This window comes from Oryctolagus cuniculus, chromosome 1 (genome assembly GCF_964237555.1).
Source record: "Oryctolagus cuniculus chromosome 1, mOryCun1.1, whole genome shotgun sequence".
Lineage (NCBI taxonomy): Eukaryota > Metazoa > Chordata > Mammalia > Lagomorpha > Leporidae > Oryctolagus > Oryctolagus cuniculus.
Genome location: NC_091432.1, coordinates 4,481,773 through 4,505,445, shown reverse-complemented (window position 1 = coordinate 4,505,445; position 23,673 = coordinate 4,481,773). Strand labels below are relative to the sequence as shown.

Below are 23,673 nucleotides of genomic sequence, written 5' to 3'. Positions count from 1 at the left end.
AGGGTTTGCACATGGCCTCCTGGGGTCAGTGTCTCAGTCTAGGGTTTGCACGTGGCCTCCCGGGGTCAGTGTCTCAGTCTAGGGTTTGCACGTGGCCTCCCGGGGTCAGTGTCTCAGTCTAGAGCATCCTGGCACCCTTCCCTCCGTGCAGAAGCAGGCTGGGGTGGGAGAGGCAAGGTCCCGTGTGGGGCCCTGGGCAGTGTGGCTTGAGGCCAGTCCTGGGCCTGGCCTGGTGCCAGCCTCTGGGAGGTGGGAGCTGGGTCAAGAGGGCCCAGCCTGCCCGGTGCAGCGATGGTTGGAGGAAGGACGGCTGCGGTCTGGCTGAAGGGGATGTTTATTTTGGTTTCGTGGCTGGGGTGGGGAGAAGAAACACCCTGGGAACGGGCTGGTGGCTGGGGCAGTGGGAGAGGCAGGCCCTGGGCTCTGCTCAGCTCCGAGACGTCCGGGCGCTTGGGGGCCGGCCTCCAGGCTAGTCGCCGAGCTGGGGGGGCGCGCCATCCAGTGGGTGCCACAGCTCCAGCCGGTGGTCGCTGCGGCCCAGACACTCGCGCCAGTGCCACCCGCGCTCCCCACTGGCTCGGCTGCTCAGCTGCACCCCGCCTGTCGGGGGACGAGGCGTAGGTCAGGAGCCGGCAGGGCCCCGGCTCCCCCGCTGCCCGAGCTCCCGCTCACCGATGAAGTCGTCGGCGGTGCCCAGGTCGTAGTCCCACACGGACACCAGCAGTGTCTTCTGCAGCAGCTCCTCCCGGGCGCCTGCGTAGAAGAATTCCTGCAGGAGGGGGCGGGTCCTCAGGCCGGCAGAGGCTGGCTCGGGGCCAGGTTTGGCGAGGTCTGCCCGCCCGGCTCACCTCGTTGAACTCGGGGTTCAGGGTCTTCCTGCGAACGCTGGTCTTGTATTTAGACTTCTTCCCCGGGTTTGGACGCAGGAAGCTGATGGGGGGGGGCGGGGTGAGGTGTGGCCCTGCCGAGGCCAGGAGCTGCCCGCCTGTCCACCCGCTCACACTCACAGGCGCACGAAGGGGTCCGAGTAGCCGTTGGCGTCCATGGGGGCGAGGTGGGCACAGCGCAGCACGCCCACCAGCAGGCCGCCCCGCCGCGAGTTGTAGCACAGGGACAGCAGGACGCGCCCGCGCTCCTCCCGGGCCGCCTCCGCCTCCTGCAAGTGGAGGCCCTGCTCAGCCCCACGGCGCCCCCCCACTCCCCGTGCAAGCGTGTTTCAGAACTACAAAAGGCCTGGCTGCGTGAGGGCGGGGGAGGGGCGGTGGCTGGCTCAGCCCGCCAGCCCACCGTGTGCAGGCTTCAGTTACAAAATGGCCTGGCTGCGATGACCGTGGGGGGCAGTGGCTCTGCCCGGTGCCCGGGAGGGAAACGGTCGGCAGGACTGACGGGAAGGGGACTGGTGGCCTCTGGGTACCAGGGCTGTTCCAGGAGCTTCCCAGGGCACCTTGTGCAACCCGAGGCTGCACAGGCCTCCTCAGGTGCACAGCCCACCCCTCCGCCCTCCGCCAGACCACACTGGGCCCCCAGAGCTCCAGGACTGGGGGAGGAAGCAGGCCGGGTGCTTCTCTCACTCGGTGGGGAGTCCCTCTGCAGGGAGGTGGCCTCCTGGCTCCCAGCCGGTCCTCTGGCTCGCTGGGTGCAGTGGGGGCCCGGGTCAGGAGGGGGTGTCGCAGGTGCTAAGCGATGCCCACATTGTAGCCTCCGCAGCCTGCGTGTAGCTAATTGGGCTGCAGCACCTTTGTGGCCCCACTAGGGGGCAGGGCACCCCACCCTTTCCCCAGAGCTGCAGGGCCAGTGGCCTTAATCTGAGAAGCATGTGAGGGGGCAGCCAGCCCGGGAGCCGCCCACCCTGCCCCAGGGCCAGATCTGGAGGCCCAATCCTTCTGCCTCTCTGACCTTGCCAACTCTCCCATCTTGGGCCACAGAAAAATAGCACCCACGTGTGCCTCCGGGTTGCAGGTCTCTGCCAGGCTGGGCCCCAGAGGGAGATCTGGCCCCACCCTGCCCAGGCATCAGCAGCCTGGCTGTTTTCCGGCTATGAGAGCCTGCAGGGCCCGTGCGAAACCCCGACACCACCCCCGCCCCATCCGGCTGTGCTACCCACCTCCTCATACAGGGACATGCCCCGGGCGGTGTCCAGGCTCTTGGGTCTCTTGGCCTGAAAGAGTGGAGAGCCGGGTCACCTCTGCCACACGCACAGGCCGCCCAGGGCCCCTCCCTGCTCCACCCCCACCCCACCCCGGTGCCCACCGCTCACCGGCTGGCGCGTCTCCAGACAGACGTCAAAGCTCCGGGCTCGGTTGGGCACCAGTTTCCTCAGGGGCACCCGCAGCTCCCCCAGGGGAGGTGGGCGGCGCCGGGGCCGCAGGCGGGGGTCTTCACACACGCACAGCCTGCTGGCCCCGCAGGTCAGCCCTAGCCGCAAGCCCTCCCTCTTCCCCACACCCCTGCCCCCTGTGGCTGAGTGGGACCCTCACCGCAGGGTCTTGTGCCTGGCATCCTGGCAGGTGAAGCCGTGGTAGGTGAGTGTCTCCTCCCAGACAGGTGCCCGCGTGCCCCGGATGGTGCGTGTCCGAAGCTGGCTGGCCTGGGGGCCAGGAGTGGGTCAGGGCCTCTGGGCCCAGACACCCGCCCAGCCCTCCCTGGGCCTGGGAGGGGGCAGTGGGGCGGGGCCTGGGTCTGAGCTCACCTTGCTGGGCCCTGGCAGCAGATTGGCCTTGACGTAGGTGTCCACGGAGCCCGAGGCCAGTGGCTTGAGGCCCTGGGGAGAGACAGTGGACGTGGGGCAGCCTGTGGCCCAGCCCCTGGTCCCCAAGACCCCTTCCCCATCCTCACCTTGGCACAATGAGCTGTGCAGTGCAGGGCACTGTTGTCCGCGTCAAAAAGAAGTGTGAACTCCAGGGTGCCCAGGGCAGCTGCGGGCAGGTGCAGCAGGGTCAGCCCCTACCTCGACTCCCTGCCCCTCCACGCGGCTGGCAGGGCTGTGCCCCTACTCACTGCTGTCGTCCGAGTCTCCCTCTGGCTCCGGGTCAGGCTGTGGCTGGGGCGCAGGATGGCTGGTGGGGGCCGGGGTCCCCCGGGCAGGCTCAGCGAAGGGGGAGAAGCGCGGGAAGTGGTGGGAAATGAGGCGGATGGGCCGGATGGGCCCGGGGTTCACGTCGATGGCCATGTGCTCCTGCACGCTCACCCGCTGCGGCCGCCCCCGGCCCGCCGGCCCCGCGCCCGCCATGGGCTCAGCCACAGGGCGGGGCTCAGGGGAGCCCGTGAGGACTGGGGCTGGGAGGAGTGCACCGGGCCCCCAAGGCAGGACGAAGAGGCATCGCTGGGGTGGCAGGCAGCAGAGGGGTCCTGAGGACAGAGCTCAGGGCTGGGGGCCCCCGTGTGGTGGACGCCCAGCTGGGTGCCTGCCCCACCGGCTGGGCTCCCTGCTGCTGCTGGCGCAGGTGTGTGCCTGGGCTGCTGAGCCGGACTGGGGCTGCGGCGCCCAGAGCCCCCACTAGTGCTGGGGCTCGGCTTCCTGCCCTGCCCCCTTCGCACATTGCCAGAGGGAGTTATTTTTACTGCGGTCATGTGGCCCCGCTCCCACCTGGAGGGCAGGAGGTGACAAAAGGGGTGTGGGGTGAGGAGGGGGTGCGTGGGAGGTGGGGGTGCTGGGGGAGCGCTAGCAGGCAGGGGGCGCATGGGAGGGAGGGACAGGGAGGGGCTGGGATGCTGGTGGTCCCTGTTATCCGGTGCCCTTGCCTGCAGGAGTGTTGGAAACCACACATCAGACGGCTCCAGCCCGCCCCCAGCCTGGAATGGAGTCTTAACCCATCCTTGGGGCGTCCCCTGGTCCCCTCACCGAGGCCCTTGGCACTTCACAGTGCCCCCCAAGGTGGGGCCCTGCTCCCCTCCCCATCTCCACATTGCTCTTCCTGGCTAGAGTTACAGAGTGAGGGAGAGACAGAGGTCTTCCGTCCCATGGTTCTCTCCCCAAATGGCCACAATGGCCAGAGCTGGGCTGATCAGGAGCCAGGAGCTTCTTCTGTGTCTCCCATGCTGGTGCAGGGGCCCAAGCACTTGGGCCATCTTTTGCTGCCTTCCCAGGCCATTAGCAGAGAGCTTGATCAGAAGTGGAGCAGCCGGGACTAGAACCGGCACCCATATGGGATGCTGGCACTGCAGGTGGCAGCTCTACCCACTGTGCCGCAGCGTCAGCCCCTGGCCCTTAGTTTTAAAGGGGCAGTCATGGGACCAGCACTGTGGTGTAGCAGGTTAATCCACAGCCTGCAGTGCTGTCATGCCCCACTTCTGATCCAGCTCCCTGCTCATGCGCCTGGGAAAGCAGGGGGAGATGGCGGAAGTGCTTGGGTCCCTGCACCCACGTGGGAGACCCAGAGGAAGCTCCTGGCTCCTGGCTTCAGCCTGGCCCAGCCCCCACTGTTCAGCCATTTGGAAAGTGAACCAGCAATTGGAAGATTCTCTCTCTCTAACTTTTTCAAATAAATAAAATAAAGCTTAACAAATGCGCTCATGTACTCATGTGAAAGGCAGACATCTTCCATGCCCTGGCTCACTCCCTCCCTGTATGACTGGAATGGCCAGGCCTGGGCCAGGCTGAAACCGGGAGCCAGGAGCTCTGTCCGGGTTTCCCACGTGGTACTCGAGCCACCATCCCCTGCCTTCCCAGGACTTCAACATGCACTCTGGCAAGGGGTTGCAGCCTCTCCAGTGGTGGCTTAACCCATGTGCCCCAGTGCCGGGCCCCGGTCACTGCCGCAACCCCCTCAGCTTCCAGAAGTGCCCATGTATGAGTGGGACCATGTGGGGTTCGCCCATTTCACTGAGCAAAACGTCCTCCAGTGTCACCCCTGTTGTTGGCAGTGTCCTGCTGTAAGGTGGAACAGTATTTCTGGGTGTGTGTGTGGCATCTTCCTTACCCCAGCTGGGATGCTCCGCCTTCTCTCCTTTCTCAGCTACTGTAACACTGAAATGTACGCGGGAGTGGACAGCTCTTCCACACACAGTCTTCAGTTCCTCTGGGTGCAAACCCAGAAGTAGGACTGCTGGGTCCACGGCACTTCTAGCCCTAGATTGTTGGGCAGCCTCCCCGGTGTCTTCTACAAGGGTGGCACTGACCTGGCTTCTCACGGAGAGCAGGCCAGGGACGTCTCCTCTCACCCTGCCCGATGCGGAGGAGACGGCCCCGCCCTCTGTGCTTTGTCTGCATTTCTCTGCGGTTTGGGGATGCTGAACATTTTCCCACACACCTGTTCGCTGCTGCTGTCTTCTTTTGAGAAATGCCTGTTCAGGTCCCTCGCCCATGTCTAAACTTGGGTACCTCCCTTTCCGGGATCTCGAGTTCTTCGTACGCCCTGGGTCTTAACCCTGATCATGTGGGTGTGTGCGGGCATGTTCTCCCGACACGTGTGCTGTCTCCTCACCCTGGGGATGGCTTCCTGGGCCACACAGAGGCTTTCCGGTGTGACACAGTCCTGCTGTTTGCATTTGTTGCCTCGGCATTTGGGGTCCCAAGGAATCATTGCCCAGAGCTTCTCCCGTTTTCTCCGTGTTCCTACCATTCCTGTCTGCTGTTGAAGTGTTTCGCCCAGTCTGCATTGGTTTTTGTATACTGAACAATTGAACCCCAAATGTTCTTGGGGCCACTGCTCCCCCACCCAGCCCAGGGGGTCCAGCCAATCCCCAGCGCCGCATCACCACCCAGTACCCTGGAAACCCAGCAAGCCTGCACTGGTTCAGGGAGCCGCATCCTGGGTTAGACGAGCAGGGAGAGAGAAGCTGTTCACTGTTGGGATGCTGGCGCTGGGCCGTCCTCTCCTCGCCTCCCCCACCTCTGGACAAGAGGCTGCTGGGAGTGGGGCCAGCGGGCGGCAGGCACAGCAAGAGAGGGAGAGACGTCTTAGCTCCTGCTGGGCTTTCCTTTCCTTTCTTGTTTTGGTTTAGATTTACTTGTTTATTTGAAAGGCGGAGTTAGAGAGAGAGAGAGAGAGAGAATCTTGCATCCGCTGGCTCATTCGCCATGCCGAGCTCAGGCCGCCCATCCCCTCGACTCTCCCAGAAGCTGGAAGCCATAACTGAGCTGTGACGCCACGGTCACCTAGGATGATGGACGTGCCATCACTTCCCTGGGATCTGGGTGGCCCCGGACCGGGCACCCCCAGCACTGGGGGGCAGGGCACACCGTGGAGGGGCCCAGGCACAGAGGAGGGCTGGGGCCAGCTCAGGTTCAGACCCCAGCCCGGAGTGACCTCGGGCAAGGCCTGGAGAGAAAGGCTTCCCGGAAGACAGGAGGTGCCCGCTGCCGTGGGGAGCAGCAGGGCTGGGCGTCTGCCCAAGGCCAGGCCCAGGAAGGTGCAGGAGGCCGAGCTGCCAAAGGCTCTTTATTCAGTCCTGGCGTGTAGCCGCGGAGGGCCGGGCGCTCAGCCGCCGGACAGCCTGGTGCCGGCCAGGCGGGGCTGGTAGGTGCCGGGTGCCAGCAGCTGCAGGGTGAACTCGGTGATGATGGCTGTGAGGCCCCAGACTCGGTGTGGTCCGTTCAGGAAGACAGGCAGGGTGTAACGGAAGTGGCCGCCCTTGCAGAAGTGGGTGTAGCCCTGGTTCTGGGTCTCCAGCAGGTGAGCCAGGGGCAACGTGAAGACCTCGTCCACCTGTGGGCAGGAGGCCGGGGGGAGGTGGGCGGGGGAACCGGCCGCTGCAGCCCCTCACTGGTACTGCCTGGCCCTCAGCAGCCCCCACTCACCTCCTCGGGGTTGGGCTGGAGGCTGTGCAGATCCAGCGGGCCCACGCCGGCCAGCACTGGCACCACCGTGGCCTTATGCTGGGGGGGATGGGGAGGGGTGGCGGGCGGTCATGGGAGGCGTGGCCTGGGGGTCTGACAGGAGGACCCGCCTCACCACCAGAGGGGTTCAGTGGTCTCAGCCAGATCCACACTTGGCCTCACCCCTAAATGTACGGACACCTCTGAACCTGCAGCACTGGTCCCTGCACTCAGCCCCCCCCCAACCTGCCAGTGTGCCCCCAACCCTCCTCCCCAAGCACAGCACAGCTGGCTCCCCGCCCCCTCGGCTCCACAGCTCCCTCTCCCGCCAGCCGGGTGCCCACAGGAGCCAGCAGCCGCCCCCTCCTCCCTGGGGCCCCGGCCCCCTCCTCCCTTGGGGTCCTGGCCCCCTCCTCCCTTGGGGTCCTGGCCCCCTCCTCCCTGGGGTCCTGGCTCCCCTCCTCCCTGGGGCCCTGGCCTCCTCCTCCCTGGGGCCCTGGCCTCCTCCTCCCTTGGGGTCCTGGCTCCCACTGGTCCCTGAGGTCCTGGCTCCCTCCTCCCTGGGGCCCTGACTCCCTCCTCCCTGGGGCCCTGGCCCCCTCCTCCCTGGGGCCCTGACTCCCTCCTCCCTGGGGCCCTGACTCCCTCCTCCCTGGGGCCCTGGCTCCCTCCTCCCTGGGGTCCTGGCTCCCTCCTCCCTGAGGTCCTGGCTCCCTCCTCCCTGGGGCCCTGACTCCCTCCTCCCTGGGGCCCTGGCCCCCTCCTCCCTGGGGCCCTGACTCCCTCCTCCCTGGGGCCCTGACTCCCTCCTCCCTGGGGCCCTGGCTCCCTCCTCCCTGGGGCCCTGGCTCCCTCCTCCCTGGGGCCCTGGCTCCCCTCCTCCCTTGGGGTCCTGGCTCCCACTGGTCCCTGAGGTCCTGGCTCCCTCCTCCCTGGGGCCCTGACTCCCTCCTCCCTGGGGCCCTGGCCCCCTCCTCCCTGGGCCCTGACTCCCTCCTCCCTGGGGCCCTGACTCCCTCCTCCCTGGGGCCCTGGCTCCCCTCCTCCCTTGTGGTCCTGGCTCCCCTCCTCCCTTGTGGTCCTGGCCTCCTCCTCCCTGGGGCCCTGGCCCCCTCCTCCCTTGTGGTCCTGGCCTCCTCCTCCCTGGGGCCCTGGCTCCCCTCCTCCCTGGGGCCCTGGCCCCCTCCTCCCTTGTGGTCCTGGTTCCCACTGGTCCCTAAGGTCCTGGCTCCCACTGGTCCCTGGGACCCTGGCCCCTCCTCCCTTGGGGCCCTGGCCCCCTCCTCCCTGGGACCCTGGCCCCTCCTCCCTTGGGGCCCTGGCCCCCTCCTCCCTTGGGGTCATGGCCCCCTCCTCCCTGGGGCCCTGGCCCCCTCCTCCCTGGGGTCCTGTCTCCCACTCCAGGCCAGGCATGGGATGAGGATGGTGTTGGGCTGCCCCGGCCTGATGGCTCACCTGGGCCCACACTCACCCGGTCCCACACGGGCCGCAGGACGCCCCACACGCGCTCAGCAGGCACGGCCAGCCCCAGCTCCTCCCGGGTCTCGCGCAGTGCCGTGTGCACCACGTCCTGATCCGCGGGGTCGCACTTGCCGCCTGGGAAACTGAACGGGCACAGGGCGCCTGGTCCTTGGGCTCTCGGGCCGTGCAGGGCTGCGGGGTCGGCAGTGACCCGCGGCCCGGGACCGGCCAAGCATCAGCTGCCCCTGCCCTCGGTCAGCAGCAGGCGGGCCACGCGCCCGCGGGCCAGCGGGGCGAGGGAGAGGCCCTGGGCGGCGCCAGCCGGGGCGGGAGGGTCGGGCAGCGGGAGCACGGAGCTCCGCGCCCGCGTGGACCGCCGGGGGTCCTCAGGTCCCGCCGGGGCGGGGGTCCAGGCGGGTTCTCCGCGCCCGGCCGGCAGGGGGCGCGGTCCAGCCCCGGCAGCCGGGTGAGCAGCCCGCGGGCCGAGGGTTGGGCCGGGGTCGGGACGGAGGCACACCCGGGGACCCGGGGGCCGAGCGCCCCGCAGAGGGAAGGGGGCCCGGCCGGGGTACCTGACGTCGCCCTTGTGCCTCCCGGCCAGGCGGCTGGACCGCAGCGTGTAGAGCAGCGCCGGGACCCCGCCCACGGAGCACAGAGGCACGAGCACCGCGGCCGCCGCGGGCCGCGCGCGGAGCCGGGCCGTGGCCCCGGCCAGCAGCTGCCGGCATCGCCGCTCGCCCTCGGCGGACAGGCAGTCGGGCAGCATGTCGAGCCGGCGCGCCGGGGACACAGAGGGCGCGGGGCCGCGCGAGGGCAGGGGCGGGACCGCGCAATCCTTCCCGGGTCCTCCCCGGGTCCCGCCTGCAACTGGAGGGGCCGGGGGCGGGGCCGGGGCGGGGCCTCTGGCGGAACTGGGCGGGGCTCCCAGGGCGGAGGAGCGGGCCGTTGGAGAAGATCGAGGGCGGGGCTGTCGGGGCGGAGCCTCTGGCTGGATGGGCGGGGCTTCCCAGGGAGGAGGGTGGAGCCGCTGGCGGCGATCGGGGGCGGGGCCTTTGGCGGAACGGGGCGGGGCTCCCGGCAGGAGGGAGGAGGGGCGGGCCGTTCGGCGGTCGGGGGCGGGGCGTGTCGGGGTCCTTGCCCGGAGCCAGGGGCCAACCGGAAGGGGTGTGGTCACGCGGGCGGGGCTTCCGGCAGGACGGGCGGGGCGTGGCCCGTGAGAGGAACGGGCGGGCTGGCGGCGGGACCCGGCTGTCCTCCTCCACGGGCTGCGGGAGGCGGGGGTCCCCTCGGCCGCGGGTCTCGCAGGGGCCCCGGATGTACAGAGTCCGGATGCCGCGGGGGCCGTGGGGGCCTGGCGTGGCCTCCGCGGGCCCCTCTCGCCCGGTCCCAGGCCCTCGCCCGCCGCGCGGAGTGTCCCTACCACTCTGCGGCCATTGCCGGGCTCCGGCCCTGTGTCCGGCCCGCCTTGGGTCTGCACCCCAGGGACAGGCGGCGCCGCCCGGGCACAGGGAGCAGGGGGCGGGGTTAAGGCGGCCTGCAGGGGTGCAGCGCCCCCACCTCTACTCGCAGGCGGGCGGCGCCCCCACCTCTACTCGCAGGCGGGCGGCGCCCCCACCTCTACCCGCAGGCGGGCGGCGCCCCCACCTCTACCCGCAGGCGGGCGGCGCCCCCACCTCTACCCGCAGGCAGGCGGCGCCCCCACCTCTACCCGCAGGCGGGCGGCGCCCCCACCTCTGCCTGCAGGCGGTGCCCCCACCTCTACTCGCAGGCGGGCGGCGCCCCCACCTCTGCCCGCAGGCGGTGCCCCCACCTCTACTCCCAGGCGGGCAGCGCCCCCACCTCTAACCGCAGGCGGTGCCCCACCTCTGCCTGCAGGCGGTGCCCCCACCTCTACTCGCAGGCGGGCGGCGCCCCCACCTCACCGTGACGGGGTGGGCCTGGGAATTCCTGCGGCCTCCCCCATGGACCCCCGAGATGAGAAGTCCGCGACCACCGTGCCAAATGGTTTAATGCTGGGGGCAGAAGCTGGGAAGGGGAGTCGCCCCGAGGCGGGAGCCCGCACGGCTTCGGCTCGGTCGCTGGGCTCTCCCTGCCCGCTGTCCTTGGGAGAGGAGCAGCCCGCGGGGAGGTGGGCGGGAGGACTTCCAGGGGGTGCGCATCACTGGGCGCCCTGGCCGGGCCCCAGGCACAGGGCGGTGGGGGACAGGAGCCCCAGCCCCGCTGGGAGGGGCAGGCCTCCCCCAGCCCTGTCGGCCGGGATGCTGGGGAGGGGGTACGGCGCTGGGCGGGCTCCCGAGATCTTGAGTCGGCCTGGGGCTCCGGGGTACAGTTCCTGGTAGGCGAGAGGCCTGTGGGTGGCCGGGGCCAGCGGGGCCTCAGGGGAGGGCAGCAGCTGCGGGTGGAGCCGGGCTGAGGTCCCAAAGGCGGAGGCTGAGTCTTTGTTGGGGCCTGGAGGAGAAGCTGGTCTGAGTGGGCCCCACGCCCCTGACACCCTCAGCCCTCATCCGGCCCTGCGCTGCCCTGGCCCCTCCACTGCTCCCCAACCCCAAGCTGTCCACCATTCAGCCTCCCCCCACAGCCCACCCCCGTCCCAACCTTTCCCGGCCCTCCCAGACCCGGCTCTAGGGCCATCTCCTCCAGGCAGCCCACCTGGCACCCCCACTTCTGCCCTCGGCACCTTGATGCCCAGCGGGGTTGCTGAGTGGGCTGCAGCTCCTTCCTGGGGGGAGAGCGGGAAGCGGACAGGGCCCCCCCCCCCCCCCGCAGGTCCTGGTCAGCCCGGGACTCACCCTTCTCCCGCTGCGCAGGGTCCCTCAGCAGGCTGGGCCTGAGGCTGCCGCGGCTCGGGCCCGGGACACTGAGCAGGGGCCGGGGGGCCACGGGCCTGTGGGTGGGACAAGGTGAGGCGGTCGAGGGTCACGGTCAGGAGTGCAGGCCTCAGGAGATGCCCGGGGTGGGGCCGGACAGTACCAGGCGTCGGCGTCGCTGTCTCTGAAGCCCTTGGCGAAAGGGTTGCTGGCGATCTTCAGCTGGGTGATCTGCGGGGGCGCAGCCGTCAGGGGCCGCCCCTCCGCCCCGGGCCTGGGTCTGCACCCGAGGAACGGCCCCGGCCCACCCACCCGGTGGTTCTGGTAGGCCGTCACGGCCGTGAACTGCGTCTCCGTGAACACGAAGGACTTGAAGTTCTCCTGGGCGTAGCGCGCGCTGTCCCTGCGCCGGTCCACGAACACCACGTGGAAACGCGGCTGGTAGCGGTGCATGGAGTTGAGAATGATCTGCGGGGTGGGGAGCCGCAGCCGCCTCTGAGCCCCCTCCTGGGCGGGGCAGGGGCGCCCGTGTGGTCCCCCCGGGCTGCTCTGCCTGCCCGCCCCTGCTCCTCCCGCCCGTCCTCCACCCAGCAGCCCCTGCCGCCCGCAGACCCCGCCGCGGCCGCCCCCACACAGGGGACAAGCCGGGCCCCTCCACGGCCGCTGTCCCCGCCCTCAGCCCCTCCCCGCTGCTCTCCAGCCTGGCCAGGGGCGTGGCCTCGGAGCGTGGGCGCTTGCCCACATAAGCCACGCCACACCCTCTGCTCCCCGTCCTTGGGACCACAGCATCACTGGCACACACCCCCACCCCACCGGCAACCGCTTCCCGCCCGCCTGGACGGCCCTCTCTGCCGTCCAACCCCGCGCCCTGGCCAGCCGCTGCCCCGGGCCCCGGCCTCACGTGGCCGTTGTCGTCCAGCAGGTTGTTGGTGAGCTTGAGCTTGTCGAAGGACACGATCTGGCGCATCCACTGGGCGCCCTTGGCCGGGGAGTCTGGGTGGAAGTGCACGCGGCCCGGGGTGGCCGGGTCCGCCTTGCCCGCCACCAGCCAGGCTGAGCTGTGGAAGGCGTACCTGGGAGGGGAGTGAGGAGGCGAGTGCCCACCCCCACCTGGAGCTGGTCACTGACCCCCCACTGCCTACTCTGCCGGCTGGGCAGCTTGCAGACGGGAACCGGACCTCACTGGCAGACTTTGACTGACAGGCATTGGGGTAACCCTTGCTGCTCTGGGCTAGCCCGTCGCCCATCAGGCTGTTGGCTGGCCTGAGCTGGGTGCCCTCCTGCTGGTGCCCAGCCAGGCCCCGCCTTGCCCGAGGGTCTAATTCCTGGTCCGCACCCCCAGACCTGTATCTCTTGTTGTCCAGCGGGAGGAAGTCCATGAGCAGGGCGTAGTCGGCCAGTGCGTCCATGCCCCGGATCTTCACCTGGAAGGTGGGGAACATCCTCCTGCGGGGGGGGGGGCGCTCAGCAGCCTGGGCGTGGCCCAACCAGGCCCCTCCCCTGCCACAACCAGGCCCCGCCCCGCCCCGCCCAGGCCCAACCAGGCCACGCCCCTGCCCCGCCCAGGCCCAACAAGGCCCCGCCCAGGCCCCACCTCTGCCCCGCCCAGGCCCAACAAGGCCCCCCTCTGCCCCGCCCAGGCCCAACAAGGCCCCACCCTGCCCCACCCAGGCCCGGCCCCTGCCCCAACCAGGCCCCGCCCTGCCCCACCTAGGCCCAACCAGGCCCCGCCCCTGCCCCGCCCAGGCCCAACCAGGCCCCGCCCCTGCCCCACCCAGGCCCAACAAGGCCCCCCTCTGCCCCGCCCAGGCCCAACAAGGCCCCACCCTGCCCCAACCAGGCCCCGCCCCTGCCCCGCCCAGGCCCCGCCCTGCCCAACCAGGCCACGCCCCTGCCCCGCCCAGGCCCAACCAGGCCCCACCCCTGCCCCGCCCAGGCCCTGCCCCTGCCCCACCCAGGCCCAACCAGGCCCAGCCCCTGCCCCTGCCCTGGCCCAACTTCACATCTGCCCTGGTCCACCACACCCCAGCCCCGGCTCAGCCCCACCCCTGCCCTGATCCAGCCACACCCCTGCCCTGGCCCAGCCCCACCCCTGCCCAGGTGCAACAAGACTCAGCCCCCCCCTGCCCTGTCCTGCTCCAGCCCCACCCCTGCCCTGGAACAGCCCCGCCCCTGCCCAGGCCCAGCCCCACCCCTGCCCGGCGCAACAAGACTTAGCCCCACCCCTGCCCTGTCCTGCTCCAGCCCCACCACTGCCCTGATCCAGCCCCACCCCTGCCCAGACCCAGCCCCACCCCTGCCCTGATCCAGCCCCACCCCTGCCCAGGCCCAGCCCCACCCCTGCCCTGGTCCAGCCCCGCCCCTGCCCCGCCCAGGCCCAACCAGGCCCCGCCCAGGCCCAACAAGGCCCTGCCCTGCCCTGCTCCACCCCTGCCCTGCTCCACCCCCGCCCCTGCCCTGGCCCAACTCCGCATCTGCCCTGGTCCACCACACCCCAGCCCTGGCTCAGCCCCACCCCTGCCCAGGCCCAGCCCCTCCCCTGCCCTGGTCCAGCCCCACCCCTGCCCTGGCCCAACTTCACATCTGCCCTGGTCCACCACACCCCAGCCCCGGCTCAGCCCCACCCCTGCCCTGATCCAGCCCCACCCCTGCCCAGGCCCAGCCCCACCCCTGCCCAGGTGCAACAAGACTTAGCCCCACCCCTGCCCTGTCCTGCTCCAGCCCCACCACTGCCCTGATCCAGCCCCACCACTGCCCTGATCCAGCCCCGCCCCTGCCCTGGCCCAGCCCCTCCCCTGCCCAGGCCCAGCCCCACCCCTGCCCAGGCGCAACAAGACTTAGCCCCACCCCTGCCCTGTCCTGCTCCAGCCCCACCCCAGCCCTGATCCAGCCCCACCCCTGCCCAGGCCCAGCCCCTCCCCTGCCCTGGTCCAGCCACGCCCCTGCCCTGGCCCAGCCCCACCCCTGCTCTGGTCCAGCCCCAGCCCTGCCCTTACCCTGGTCCAGCCCCGCCCCTGCCCTGGCCCAGCCTCTCCCCTGCCCAGGCTCAGCCCCGCCCCTGCCCTGGTCCAGTCCCACCCCTGCCCTGGCCCAGCCCCTCCCCTGATCCAGCCCCGCCCCTGCCCTGGCCCAGCCCCTCCCCTGCCCAGGCCCAGCCCCGCCCCTGCCCTGGCCCAGCCTCACACCTGCCTGCCTTGGTGACGATCATCTCCGTGCCCAGCCGGTGGAACTCTTCCCACAGCGGCTTCATCTCCAGCTGGACCGTCACACCGGACACATGCGGGTTCTTGGGGCCCTGCCCGGGGGGCTCAGCCCTGGCCTGCGTGCCCAGGGAGCTGCTACAAGGGCCTGGGGGGCATGGCGTCCCCAGCTGGGGCTCCCAGCCGCTCATGGGCAGGGCGTGGGTCTCCGAGGGTGCAAGGGCACTGAGGCCGGCAGGCAGGAAGGCTGGGGAGAGAGGACAGAAGTGGGGCCCTGTGTGCCTCTTCCTCCAGGAAGCCTTCCGTGTGACCAGGCCTGTGTTCCCGTCAGCCAGCTCAATGGTGGAGACGCTCCCCGGGGGGACTTTTGAGCTGCTCTGTGGCTGTGTGGCCTTGGAAAATCTCTCCACTTCCTACAGCCTCAATTCCACGTCTGTCACAGGGGTCCTTTTTACTTATTTATTTATTTGGAAGTCAGAGTCACAGAGAGAGAGGGAGGTCTTCCATCTGCTGGTTCACTCCCCAAATGGCCACAGTGGCCGGGGCTGGGCCAGGCCAAGGCCAAGGCCAGGGGCTTCCTCCTGGTCTCCCACGCGGGTGCAGGGCCCGAGCACTTGGGCCATCCTCCACTGCTGTGGAAGTGGAGCAGCCGGGACTTGAACCAGTGCTTGTATGGAGTGCTTCACCCGCTACACCACAGCGCACCTGCCTGCCGCAGGCCCAGCAGGAAGAACACATGTGGGACCCTTATTGGGGACACCGAGGATGCCCGGGGCGGCCGCGGCGTGTGTGTGGGGCCTCCCCAAGCTCCCTGCAGCCCCTGCCCTGTGCTGGTGGGCCCAAGGAAAGCCGCGCCCCTGCTCCCCCAGACCGTCCTCCCCGGCCTAGAAACTGCCCGGCTCCTGCCGCCAGCCCCTTCTAGCGTCTTCCCCAGTTCTCGGAGGCCCTGTCTTGATCTGACCCAGCACCCCCACATCTGAAAAGCAGGCGGGTGCCCACGTTCATGGCCACGGCGCCCACAGCGGCCAGAAGGTGGAGCACCCAGGGGCGCGGCGGGGCTGTGTGGAGGAGCCTCGCGGTGCACTCGCGCCGTGGGACGTTCTCCCGTGGAAAGATCGGGAACACTGACCCACACTCCAACAGGGAGGGCCCTGGGCTCCCTCCGGTTGCCCGAGACGTCAGAGTCGGGGAACCGAGCAGTGGGGGGTGCAGGGCGGTGTTCGATGGGGACAGCACTGGAGGGGGCCGCGGTGCGGCGGCACAGCCCTGAGAGCTCAGGGCTCAGTTTTAGTGCATGTATCTCAGCCCAACGAAAATGTCCTAATGGTCAAAAAAAAAAAAAAAAAAAAAAATTCCTGAAACCGGAGCTGTTCATGAGTCACAGCCCCGAAGAGGCCGAGGACCGTGCGCCGGGGGCTGCAGTGGCCGGCGCTCAGGGCACAAGGCTCGCGTTCCCAGCAGCACCCAGCCGGGCAGCTCGGGGCGGAGCAGGTGGGCGGAGCCCGGCCAGAGCTGGCCCCCAGGGAGTGCCTGGTGAGAGGGTGGGGCCCAGGGCCAGCACCCATGTCCTCCACGGCACCGGGCACCCATGTGTGGGATCCAGGGGTGGGGTCTGGCGCAGGGGGATGGGCCGCATCAGGTCTGGGGACCCTGGGGCGAGAAGGATGCCATCGGCCAGGAACTTGGCCAGCCCGCCGGGCAGGTACCTCCTCCAGGTGGCCCAGGCCAGCCCCCAGCTCTGGGGCGATGGGTGTCCAGGGGAGGGCTTGTGGCTGCACTCGGCCGGGGGCCTTTGTGTCCTGGTCACACCAGGAGGGGTGTCCCTCAGCACAGAGGCCTGGCCTCTGCCCAGCCTCACCCGAAGCTAGCACCCCTGGACTCCCCCAGCGGCCCGAGTGTTGGATCTGGAAGGGGAGGCAGAGACTTCCTGCCCAGCCCCCACCCCACACGCCAGGGGGCAGACCCCAGCTCACAGGCGTCCCGTGGGCCCAGCTCCCAGGACCAGCTGGGTCCGCACCTGTCTGACCGCCCTGTCCTGACCGGAGCTGAGACCACAGCCTGGCGCCTGCCCCCCAGCCCACCGCCCGGAGCCTGAGCCCGTACCTGCCATGACTACACTGATGTCCAGTTCCTGAGCCCGTACCTGCCATGACCACACTGATGTCCAGTTCCTGAGCCCGTACCTGCCATGACCACACTGATGTCCAGTTCCTGAGCCCGTACCTGCCATGACCACACTGGTGTCCAGTTCCTGAGGAAGCTTCTCAGCTGGGGGGGCTCAGCCGTCCCGGGGGGGTCCCACCTGCCAGGAGGGTGGGCGCCGGTCCTGGGCTGCTTGGTGATGATCAGACACACACACGCGCACACACGCACACACACACGCACACACGGTGTCCCCAGCCGCCGGGCGGGACCGTCCTGGTGTCCGAAGGTGAGCCCTGGCTCTGGGCGGTACAGGCTTTTCCAAGCAGCAGCCGAGACTGGGCCACGGGCTGGGCTTGTCAGACCCAGGGGCCGGCGCTATGCGGGTGAGGGTGGGCGGGGAGGTTCTGACGTGGCCAGCCCCCCTCCCCCTCCCTCTCCCTCTCCCAGCCCTCCCTCCCTCCGCCAGTTAGGAGCCCCCCAGCCATTGCAGATCAATGCCCACCCCCCTGCACGGGGCGGGATGGCATGGAGATGGGCTGGGTGTCCACGGGGGCCCAGCACAGCTGGCTGGAGGGGCTGAGCCCGCGGGCCTCGGGGAGACGGGGGACATGGCAGCAGCAGCAGATGGAGGGCTGAGGGGCAGAGGCGGTGCCCTGCCCGGGGGGCCGGACCCCTGACCCGGGGCTGGCTTCACGGGGGAAGTCCGGGCGGGGAACACAGGGGGCAGTAGCAGCAGGCGCGGTCGGCGTGGAGCCTCCGGAGCTGGGTGGCACCGGCCGGCCCCTGACGGTCTCTGCCTCGGTTTCCCTAAATGACCAGTGCACAAACTCTGCTGCCTGGGACGGCCTGGCCCGGTGTGGGGAGCAGGGAGCCTTCCCCGCTTGAGCCGGGGGCAGTGACCACATGGTCCCCAGCAGGGCGTGTGTGGCACCCTGAGCTGGGCTGCTCAGAGCCCCGGGGTGGGCGTGCACGGTGCCCGCAGGTCTGTCTGTGCCCTCCAGCCTGTCCTGGCATCGGCGGTCAGGAAGGTGGGGGGCGGGGGCCAGCACCCATCGGCTGTGCCGGCTCCTTGGCTGAGCCTGCTCTTTGGTCGCTGGATCCTTGCCAAGTAGCCTGGAGAGGGTCGTTTGGCTGGACCCTGGCCTCCAGGCCTGGGTGGGCTGGGTGCACATGTCCCCAGCGTCAGCTGGACCCGCCATGTCCTCCCGAGGCCCCAGTCTTTGAGAGGGGGATGTGGGGGCGGAGGACTCGGGGGGCTTCTCTCTGTTCAGGCTTCTGCTCCCTGCAGCCAGGGGTGCCTGCTGGCCCAGTTCCTGCGCCCGACAGCCCAGTGCAGTGGGACCCCACGGAGAGGGTGGGCTGGCCCAGGGCCGTGGAGGGGGGGAGGGCCAGCCCCTGGCAGGCCCGTGCCCAGTGGGGTCAAGGGAGGCAGCCCTCAGCTGTGGTTCACTGCCAGGCAAGGAGGGTGCCCTGTGCCAGACACGGGGTCCCAGCCCCTGCAGGGGTGCGTGGGGGATGGGGAGGGCGGGGGGCATCCCGGGCTTAGCGGGGCCCCAGCACCTGCAGGAGTGGGTGGGAAATGGGGAGGGCAGGGGGCCATCCCAGGCTTAGCAGGGTCCCAGCACCTGCAGGGGTGGGTGGGGATGGGGAGGGCGGGGGGCCATCCCAGGCTTAGTGGCTCCCCCTGAACCCAGATGCCCAGGGTTCTGTTGGCTCCTGATGCATGTGCGTGCGTGTGACCAGTGTAATAGGAGGCACTGCCCTCCCCCCCATGCGTCCACTGACTCCCTAACCCACACGCACACACACGCAAGCTCCAGTGAACACACACGCACACACACTCGCCACGCACACGCCCATCTCGCTGCACGCCCCTCCCCGCCCGTCCTGCCCGAGGCGCCTGGCGGCCCCTGCCCCTCATCCGTCCTGCTGTCAGCCGGTCCCTGGCGCCCCTGCGTCTTTCACACCTTCTCATCTCACTGCTCAATAGCAGGATGCGCGCGGCAGCCGTGGCCTCGGGGAGACGGATGGGCTGGGCCGGACAGCCGGAGCCCACCTGGAGCCCGCCCAGCGGTGCTGCTTCCAGGGAACCGAGCCCTGGGCTCCGTCCAGCCAAGACCACTTCCTCGGGCTCGGGCAGATGCGGGCAGTGAGCCGCAGCCGGCCCGCCCTGGAGGGTGCCTGCACCAGGACGGGGTGGGGGGACCCCATCCAGGGCACCCTGCCTGCCCCCTCTGGCACCACAGCGGGGGTTCTGGGGATGGTGGACGCGGTGGAGGGGGCAGGGCGTCCCTGTGCCGCAGCCTGAGGCACCTCCTCCCTGTGTCACGGCAGGTGGAAGGCCGTGCTGGCATCCCTCCCCGCAGCCCTGTCACCCAGGGCCATCACGGGCATAGGCTCATTCCACACCCAGAACTCCACAGCCCGCTGTGTCTGCACCCACATACAGATGCCCACAGGACACTCGGGAACTAAGCTTCAGACACTGTGTGCATGGAAGAACGCCCACCCTCTGAGGGGCACAGGGGGCAGGTGCGTGCAGGGCCAAGCGTCCCAGTACGTGGCCAGGGCTCTGCTGGCCCCAGACCAAGCCTCGGGCCATGCTGTGTCCAGCAGCTGGCTGGACCTCCCCTCTGGGCTGGGACCTCTCTGTCTTCTCCCTCTCTGGCTGCTTCTCCCAGCTCTGGGTGCCCCCCCACCCCCCCACAGATGGGTGTGCCCAGGGCAGCGCTGACCAGACCCACCCCAGATGCCGTGGGCAAGCCTCCCCGCCTCCACCCACTTCCCCTGCACAACAGACCAAAGACACAGACCATGGGTCCCCCGGGCGTCTTCCTTTTTTTTTTTTTTTTTTTTTTTTTTTTGGACAGGCAGAGTGGACAGTGAGAGAGAGAGACAGAGAGAAAGGTCTTCCTTTGCCGTTGGTTCACCCTCCAATGGCCGCCGCGGCCGGCGCGCTGCGGCCGGCGCACTGCGCTGATCCGATGGCAGGAGCCAGGAGCCAGGTGCTTTTCCTGGTCTCCCATGGGGTGCAGGACCCAAGCACCTGGGCCATCCTCCACTGCACTCCCAGGCCACAGCAGAGAGCTGGCCTGGAAGAGGGGCAACCGGGAAAGAATCCGGCGCCCCGACTGGGACTCGAACCCGGTGTGCCGGCGCTGCTAGGCGGAGGATTAGCCTAGTGAGCCGCGGCGCCGGCCCGTCTTCCATTTTACAGAATGGGAAATTGAGGCCTGGGTGGGGGAGTAGGGGGGCCCCGGGGGCAGAGCCTGGTCAGCAGCATGGGTTAGGGCACCAGGGTGGGGGTGGGGGCCAGCGCGGGCAGGGCGGGCACGGAGAAGGTGAACTTCTCCGTCCGGATGAAGGCCACGCCCTTCTCGTAGTAGGCGGCCTCGTTAATGAATATGGGGTACACAGTGGACTCCCCCTCATAGCACACGTCCTCGCCGCTGAACAGCTGGAAGATGGGGGCGCCGGGCTGCAGGGGCTCGAAGTCTCGGTCCTGGAGGGGGAGCCGGAGGCCAAGGTTGGGGGGCTGACCTCTGCCCCCGCCCCGCCCCAATGGACAGCGGCCCCAGCTGGCGGCAGCCCAGAGGCACCCCTCACTCCGGCTGGCCCTCCCGCCCCTGTGACCGGGTACCTGGTGAGGACCCACCCTGCTGCCAGTCGCCCTGGAAACACACCTGTTGCTATGGAAACCTAGCCTAAAGGTTATGGACTCAGAAACGGGTTCGAATCCTTGGTGGGGGTGTGACGCTCAGGAAGTCACGTTAACCCCTCTGTTCCCCAACCTCCTGGTCTGCAAAACCGGGGTCCCCACGTCTCACCCCCGCCCCGTTTCTGAGTCTCAAGGTCAGGGGGTCAACAGCGCTGGAGACTGTGTGAACGCTCAGTTGTAGGGTAGGGCACCCAAAGTGACTCTTATGCTCACCGCTTGCAAGGGGGCCAGGCCAGCTGGCCCCGACTGCTGGGGCTCCCTCCCTGCACCCCAACCCGAGAGCCGGGCTCAGGACCGCACCGAGCCCTGTTCCACAGCGCCCCCGCGCGGCACCGGCCGGAGCAGCAGGGCGAGTCCCGGAACCCCGGGAAGGGCAGGCCCGGGGCGCGGGGTTGGGGGCGCTCGCGGGTTCCGCGTTGGCGCCCTCCCGGGGCTCGCTGTCCAGGCTGCTGCGCCTGCCCTGGAGTCGAGAGGACCACGGGGCGCCAGGGCCGGGGCGTGGGCGCCTGGATCCCCCCAGAGGCCCGCCCACACACCTGCAGCTGGGGGTGCACGGTGCCCGCAAGGTCCCCGTCGGCCGTGCGAGGGAAGTCCACGCCGCCCAGGTTTCTGTACGCTTCCATCTCGAAGGCTGGGAAGGCGGCCCCTGTGTGGGGTGGGGCGAGGTGAGATACGCGCGCTCGCGGGCCTCGGCTCCCGCACGCCCCCCAGGGGCCTCACCCTGGTTGAAGAGCTCCACGAAGTCCAGAGTGGAGGCCACCAGGGCCCTCATGCGGGAGAAGACGTCGGCCCGCAGCACGCCCTGAGGCTGCGGGCCCAGCTCCAGGCCTGGGGGGCCGGGGGCAGAGAGAGGTAGGAGCAGCAAGGGGGGCGGCCCCAAGACCAGGCCCCGCCCTGCCCTCGTGGCCCCGCCCACTTATCAAAGAAGCCCAGCCCTTGTGGCCACATCCAATCGGTCAGGCCCCGCCCACTTCTCCCAGGGGCGTGGCCTACCCAGCGAGTTCTTGGCCACAGAGCCCACGTGGTAGCTCTCCTCCCCCGGCTGCTTGTACAGGAGGACCCGGCAGGGCAGCTCTGGGGTCTGCAGCTGCGGCCGGGAGAGGCGGGTCAGGGAGGGGAAACTGAGGCAGTGGGGGTGGGGGGAGCACGGGACACCCTACACCAACACCCGGTCTCCCTCGGTCCTGGGGTGCAGGACTGGAGCTAACCCCAGGGAAGGAAGCCCGAGAGAGCCCCCCACTCTGTCCCCACTGCCCCCACCCCTCCCCCACCGGGGGCGGGGCCACCTGCAGGTGGCGGCACAGGTGCATGACGAAGACTTGGTGGGCCGTCTCGGCGATGAGGCAGGTGCCCACGTTGGCTGTGGTGTTGTGCAGGTCCAGGACCAGGTCGAAGGCCGCGCCCGAGGCTTTGGGCCCCAGGAGCTGGTCCAGCTCCCGGGCCCTTGTCACCTCATACGGGTCGTCTGGACTGGCCTTCGCGCTACGGGGATAGAGACGGGGGACGCCAGCCCCCAGAGCTTCAGTCCGTCCGCAGGGGCACTCACGACGGTGGTCCGCCCTCCTGCGTTTCCCCACGAAGCCCCAGCCCTTGTCCCGGCCCTGTCCACCGCCCTGTCCACCTGTCCTGTCCACCGCCCTATCCACCTGCAGGGCCTTGTCACCCGCTGGGCCCTCGCTGGTCACTCCTCTCCTCACCTGGCTAACTTCTCACTTTTGGGGGCTTGGCTGAGACACTGCCTCCCCCAGGAAGCCTTCCCTGACTGCCCGTGGCCCACGCCCCTGCATGCAGCCTCCGGGGTTGTGGCTGCCGTATCGGCCTCTGTGTTCCTAGCACACTGAGGCTTACCCCTCGGTCCTAGGCCCATTCCCATCCTGAGCCGGCCGGAGCCTGGCCTCAGTGGATGCCCACTGAAGAAAGGCAGGAAGGGGAGACGGGGGTGCAAGACAGGTAAACACAGCCTGTGGGCCTGCTCTGAGAGGACCCCCGGGGCTGGGGAGCCCGGCCCAGCCTGCAGTCTGGAGGGCTTCCTGGAGGAGGTGGCCTCTGTCTGGATTTCTGCCTGGAATGGAGGAGGGAGGAACAGCGGCCCAGGAAGTGGGAGAGCCAGAGCGAAGGCAGGGGCAAGGGCGCGCACCTGAGGAAGCCGCTGGTGAAAGCCCGGTTGAGGTCACAGCCGACGTAGCGGCGGCAGGCGGCCGCGGCGGCCGGGTTGGCCAGCACGGGCGTGGCGGCGAAGCTGGGTCTCCGCAGCTCCCCCGGCGCCCGCAGCCAGTGCCGCACCAGGTGGACGCCGGACAGCTCGTTGCCGTGGGTGCCCCCGGTCACGGCCACGCGGCGCAGGGGCTCCCGGGGCACTGGCAGCGCGCACATGCTGTGCGTGGGTGGCTGCCTGGCGGGTGGGCGCACGCAGGGCCCGGCGGTGAGCTCCCCGGGTGGTGCAGCTGGAGGGGCCGTCAGCCGTGAGAGCCCCCGGCCCCCGCGGAGGTCGTCACTGGCGCCCCTGCCTGGGACCTCTCCCTTCTCTGGGGGCTTCCTGCTCCCTCTGGGGTGAGAAGAGCGGGGTGGGGGCGCGGTGGGGAGGGAGACCCCAGGGAGGGGCTCACAGGGAGAGCCCTAGGCCTCCGTCTCGGAGCCGGGGACCGGACAGCATCAGAGCGGGAGGTGGCTGTCCGGAGCCGGGCCCAGGCCACCCCTGCCTGCCCTGCCTGAGAGCCTGGGCTCCCCGGGGCCTGGCCACCCAGGTCAGCGCTGTGTGTGGGCCCGGAGCTCTGGGGACGGGAAGTGTTTGTGCTAAGCCAGCAGAGGCCAGGGGCTGAGGTCCACAGCCAAAGGTCGCACCCCGGCTCCGCCCCGTCCTGCACGGCCCACTGAGTCCAGGCAGCTGCCCTGCCTCCCAGGCCCAGGGGAGGCTCCCTGCGGGCAGAGGGACCAAGCCCTGGAAGTCACGGTCGGGGCAGGCCAGGTGAGGAGCCTCACCCCGGCCCCTCCCGGCCCTGCCTGTCCCAGGGCCCCGGTTCTGCGGCTCGCGAGGCTCCATGAAACGGCCACGAGTCCCGCCACAGCTGTGTTCTCCTTGTTCTAGGCGCTGGCATGACTTCCAGAAACGACTCTCAGGACCCATTGTACAGATGTGGAAACTGAGGCCGAAACAGAGTGGTCAATGGCACTCAGAGCACGAGGGGCGGGCGGCAACCCCTCCAACCCGCCCTGCCCCCGCTGTGCCCCTCTGCGCGCAGTGGGGGGGCAAGGCAAAGTCCCCTGCACTTGGCATGGGCTCAGCTCTCTGCTGGGGGGAGCACGGTCCAGAGGTCACTGACAGGGAGGCAGGCAGAGGCGTGGCGGTCAGCCTGGCCACCTAGTGCCCCCGGAGGCCAGGTCCTGGGACCCCAAGGCCCCACAGGGCAGCCAGGCCCCTCTGGGCTAACCCTCCTTGAAGCTGCTGCTGGCCCGCACCCCTACACTGGGGGTCGTGGGGCCTGGGGACACCCCTGGTCCCAGGGGGCCTCCCCAGGCTGGGACCTGTGCTCCCTGGCAGGCTGTGTGACCCCAAGAGACGTCACACCCTCTCTGAGTCTCCGCTCC

General features: G+C 69.7%; 4 protein-coding genes across 5 annotated transcripts; all 4 read right to left on the bottom strand.

Moving 5' to 3' along the window:
* Nucleotides 1–316: 316 nt before the first annotated feature.
* On the bottom strand, nucleotides 317–3,792 carry LOC127486373 (double C2-like domain-containing protein gamma). Its single transcript, XM_051830221.2, has 10 exons — nucleotides 2,998–3,792; nucleotides 2,836–2,915; nucleotides 2,690–2,761; nucleotides 2,478–2,587; nucleotides 2,258–2,393; nucleotides 2,105–2,158; nucleotides 1,008–1,156; nucleotides 849–930; nucleotides 673–769; nucleotides 317–600 (listed from the first exon to the last, which is right to left on the bottom strand). Exons 1-10 carry the CDS (start codon nucleotides 3,227–3,229, stop codon nucleotides 470–472), a joined length of 1,143 nt encoding a protein of 380 aa, XP_051686181.2. The 5' UTR covers nucleotides 3,230–3,792; the 3' UTR covers nucleotides 317–469.
* Nucleotides 3,793–6,367: 2,575 nt separating this feature from the next.
* Nucleotides 6,368–9,114, bottom strand: NUDT8 (nudix hydrolase 8). Of its 2 annotated transcripts, XM_051830222.2 has the most exons (4): nucleotides 8,791–9,098; nucleotides 8,229–8,361; nucleotides 6,740–6,817; nucleotides 6,368–6,647 (listed from the first exon to the last, which is right to left on the bottom strand). In XM_051830222.2, exons 1-4 carry the CDS (start codon nucleotides 8,982–8,984, stop codon nucleotides 6,420–6,422), a joined length of 633 nt encoding a protein of 210 aa, XP_051686182.1. In that variant the 5' UTR covers nucleotides 8,985–9,098; the 3' UTR covers nucleotides 6,368–6,419. The 2 variants fall into 2 exon arrangements, with proteins under 2 accessions (XP_051686182.1, XP_051686183.1); XM_051830223.2 differs by lacking the exon at nucleotides 6,740–6,817 and having other exon boundaries at nucleotides 8,791–9,114.
* Nucleotides 9,115–10,208: 1,094 nt separating this feature from the next.
* On the bottom strand, nucleotides 10,209–16,335 carry TBX10 (T-box transcription factor 10). Its single transcript, XM_070050846.1, has 8 exons — nucleotides 16,329–16,335; nucleotides 14,211–14,472; nucleotides 12,370–12,471; nucleotides 11,927–12,098; nucleotides 11,338–11,493; nucleotides 11,189–11,256; nucleotides 11,008–11,102; nucleotides 10,209–10,666 (listed from the first exon to the last, which is right to left on the bottom strand). The coding sequence occupies exons 1-8, from the start codon at nucleotides 16,333–16,335 to the stop codon at nucleotides 10,377–10,379; spliced, it is 1,152 nt and encodes a 383-aa protein (XP_069906947.1). The 3' UTR covers nucleotides 10,209–10,376.
* Nucleotides 16,336–19,206: 2,871 nt separating this feature from the next.
* On the bottom strand, nucleotides 19,207–22,905 carry ACY3 (aminoacylase 3). The gene is made up of 6 exons (XM_051830831.2): nucleotides 22,226–22,905; nucleotides 21,375–21,570; nucleotides 21,082–21,175; nucleotides 20,809–20,916; nucleotides 20,625–20,734; nucleotides 19,207–19,872 (listed from the first exon to the last, which is right to left on the bottom strand). Exons 1-6 carry the CDS (start codon nucleotides 22,459–22,461, stop codon nucleotides 19,657–19,659), a joined length of 960 nt encoding a protein of 319 aa, XP_051686791.1. The 5' UTR covers nucleotides 22,462–22,905; the 3' UTR covers nucleotides 19,207–19,656.
* Nucleotides 22,906–23,673: the final 768 nt, after the last annotated feature.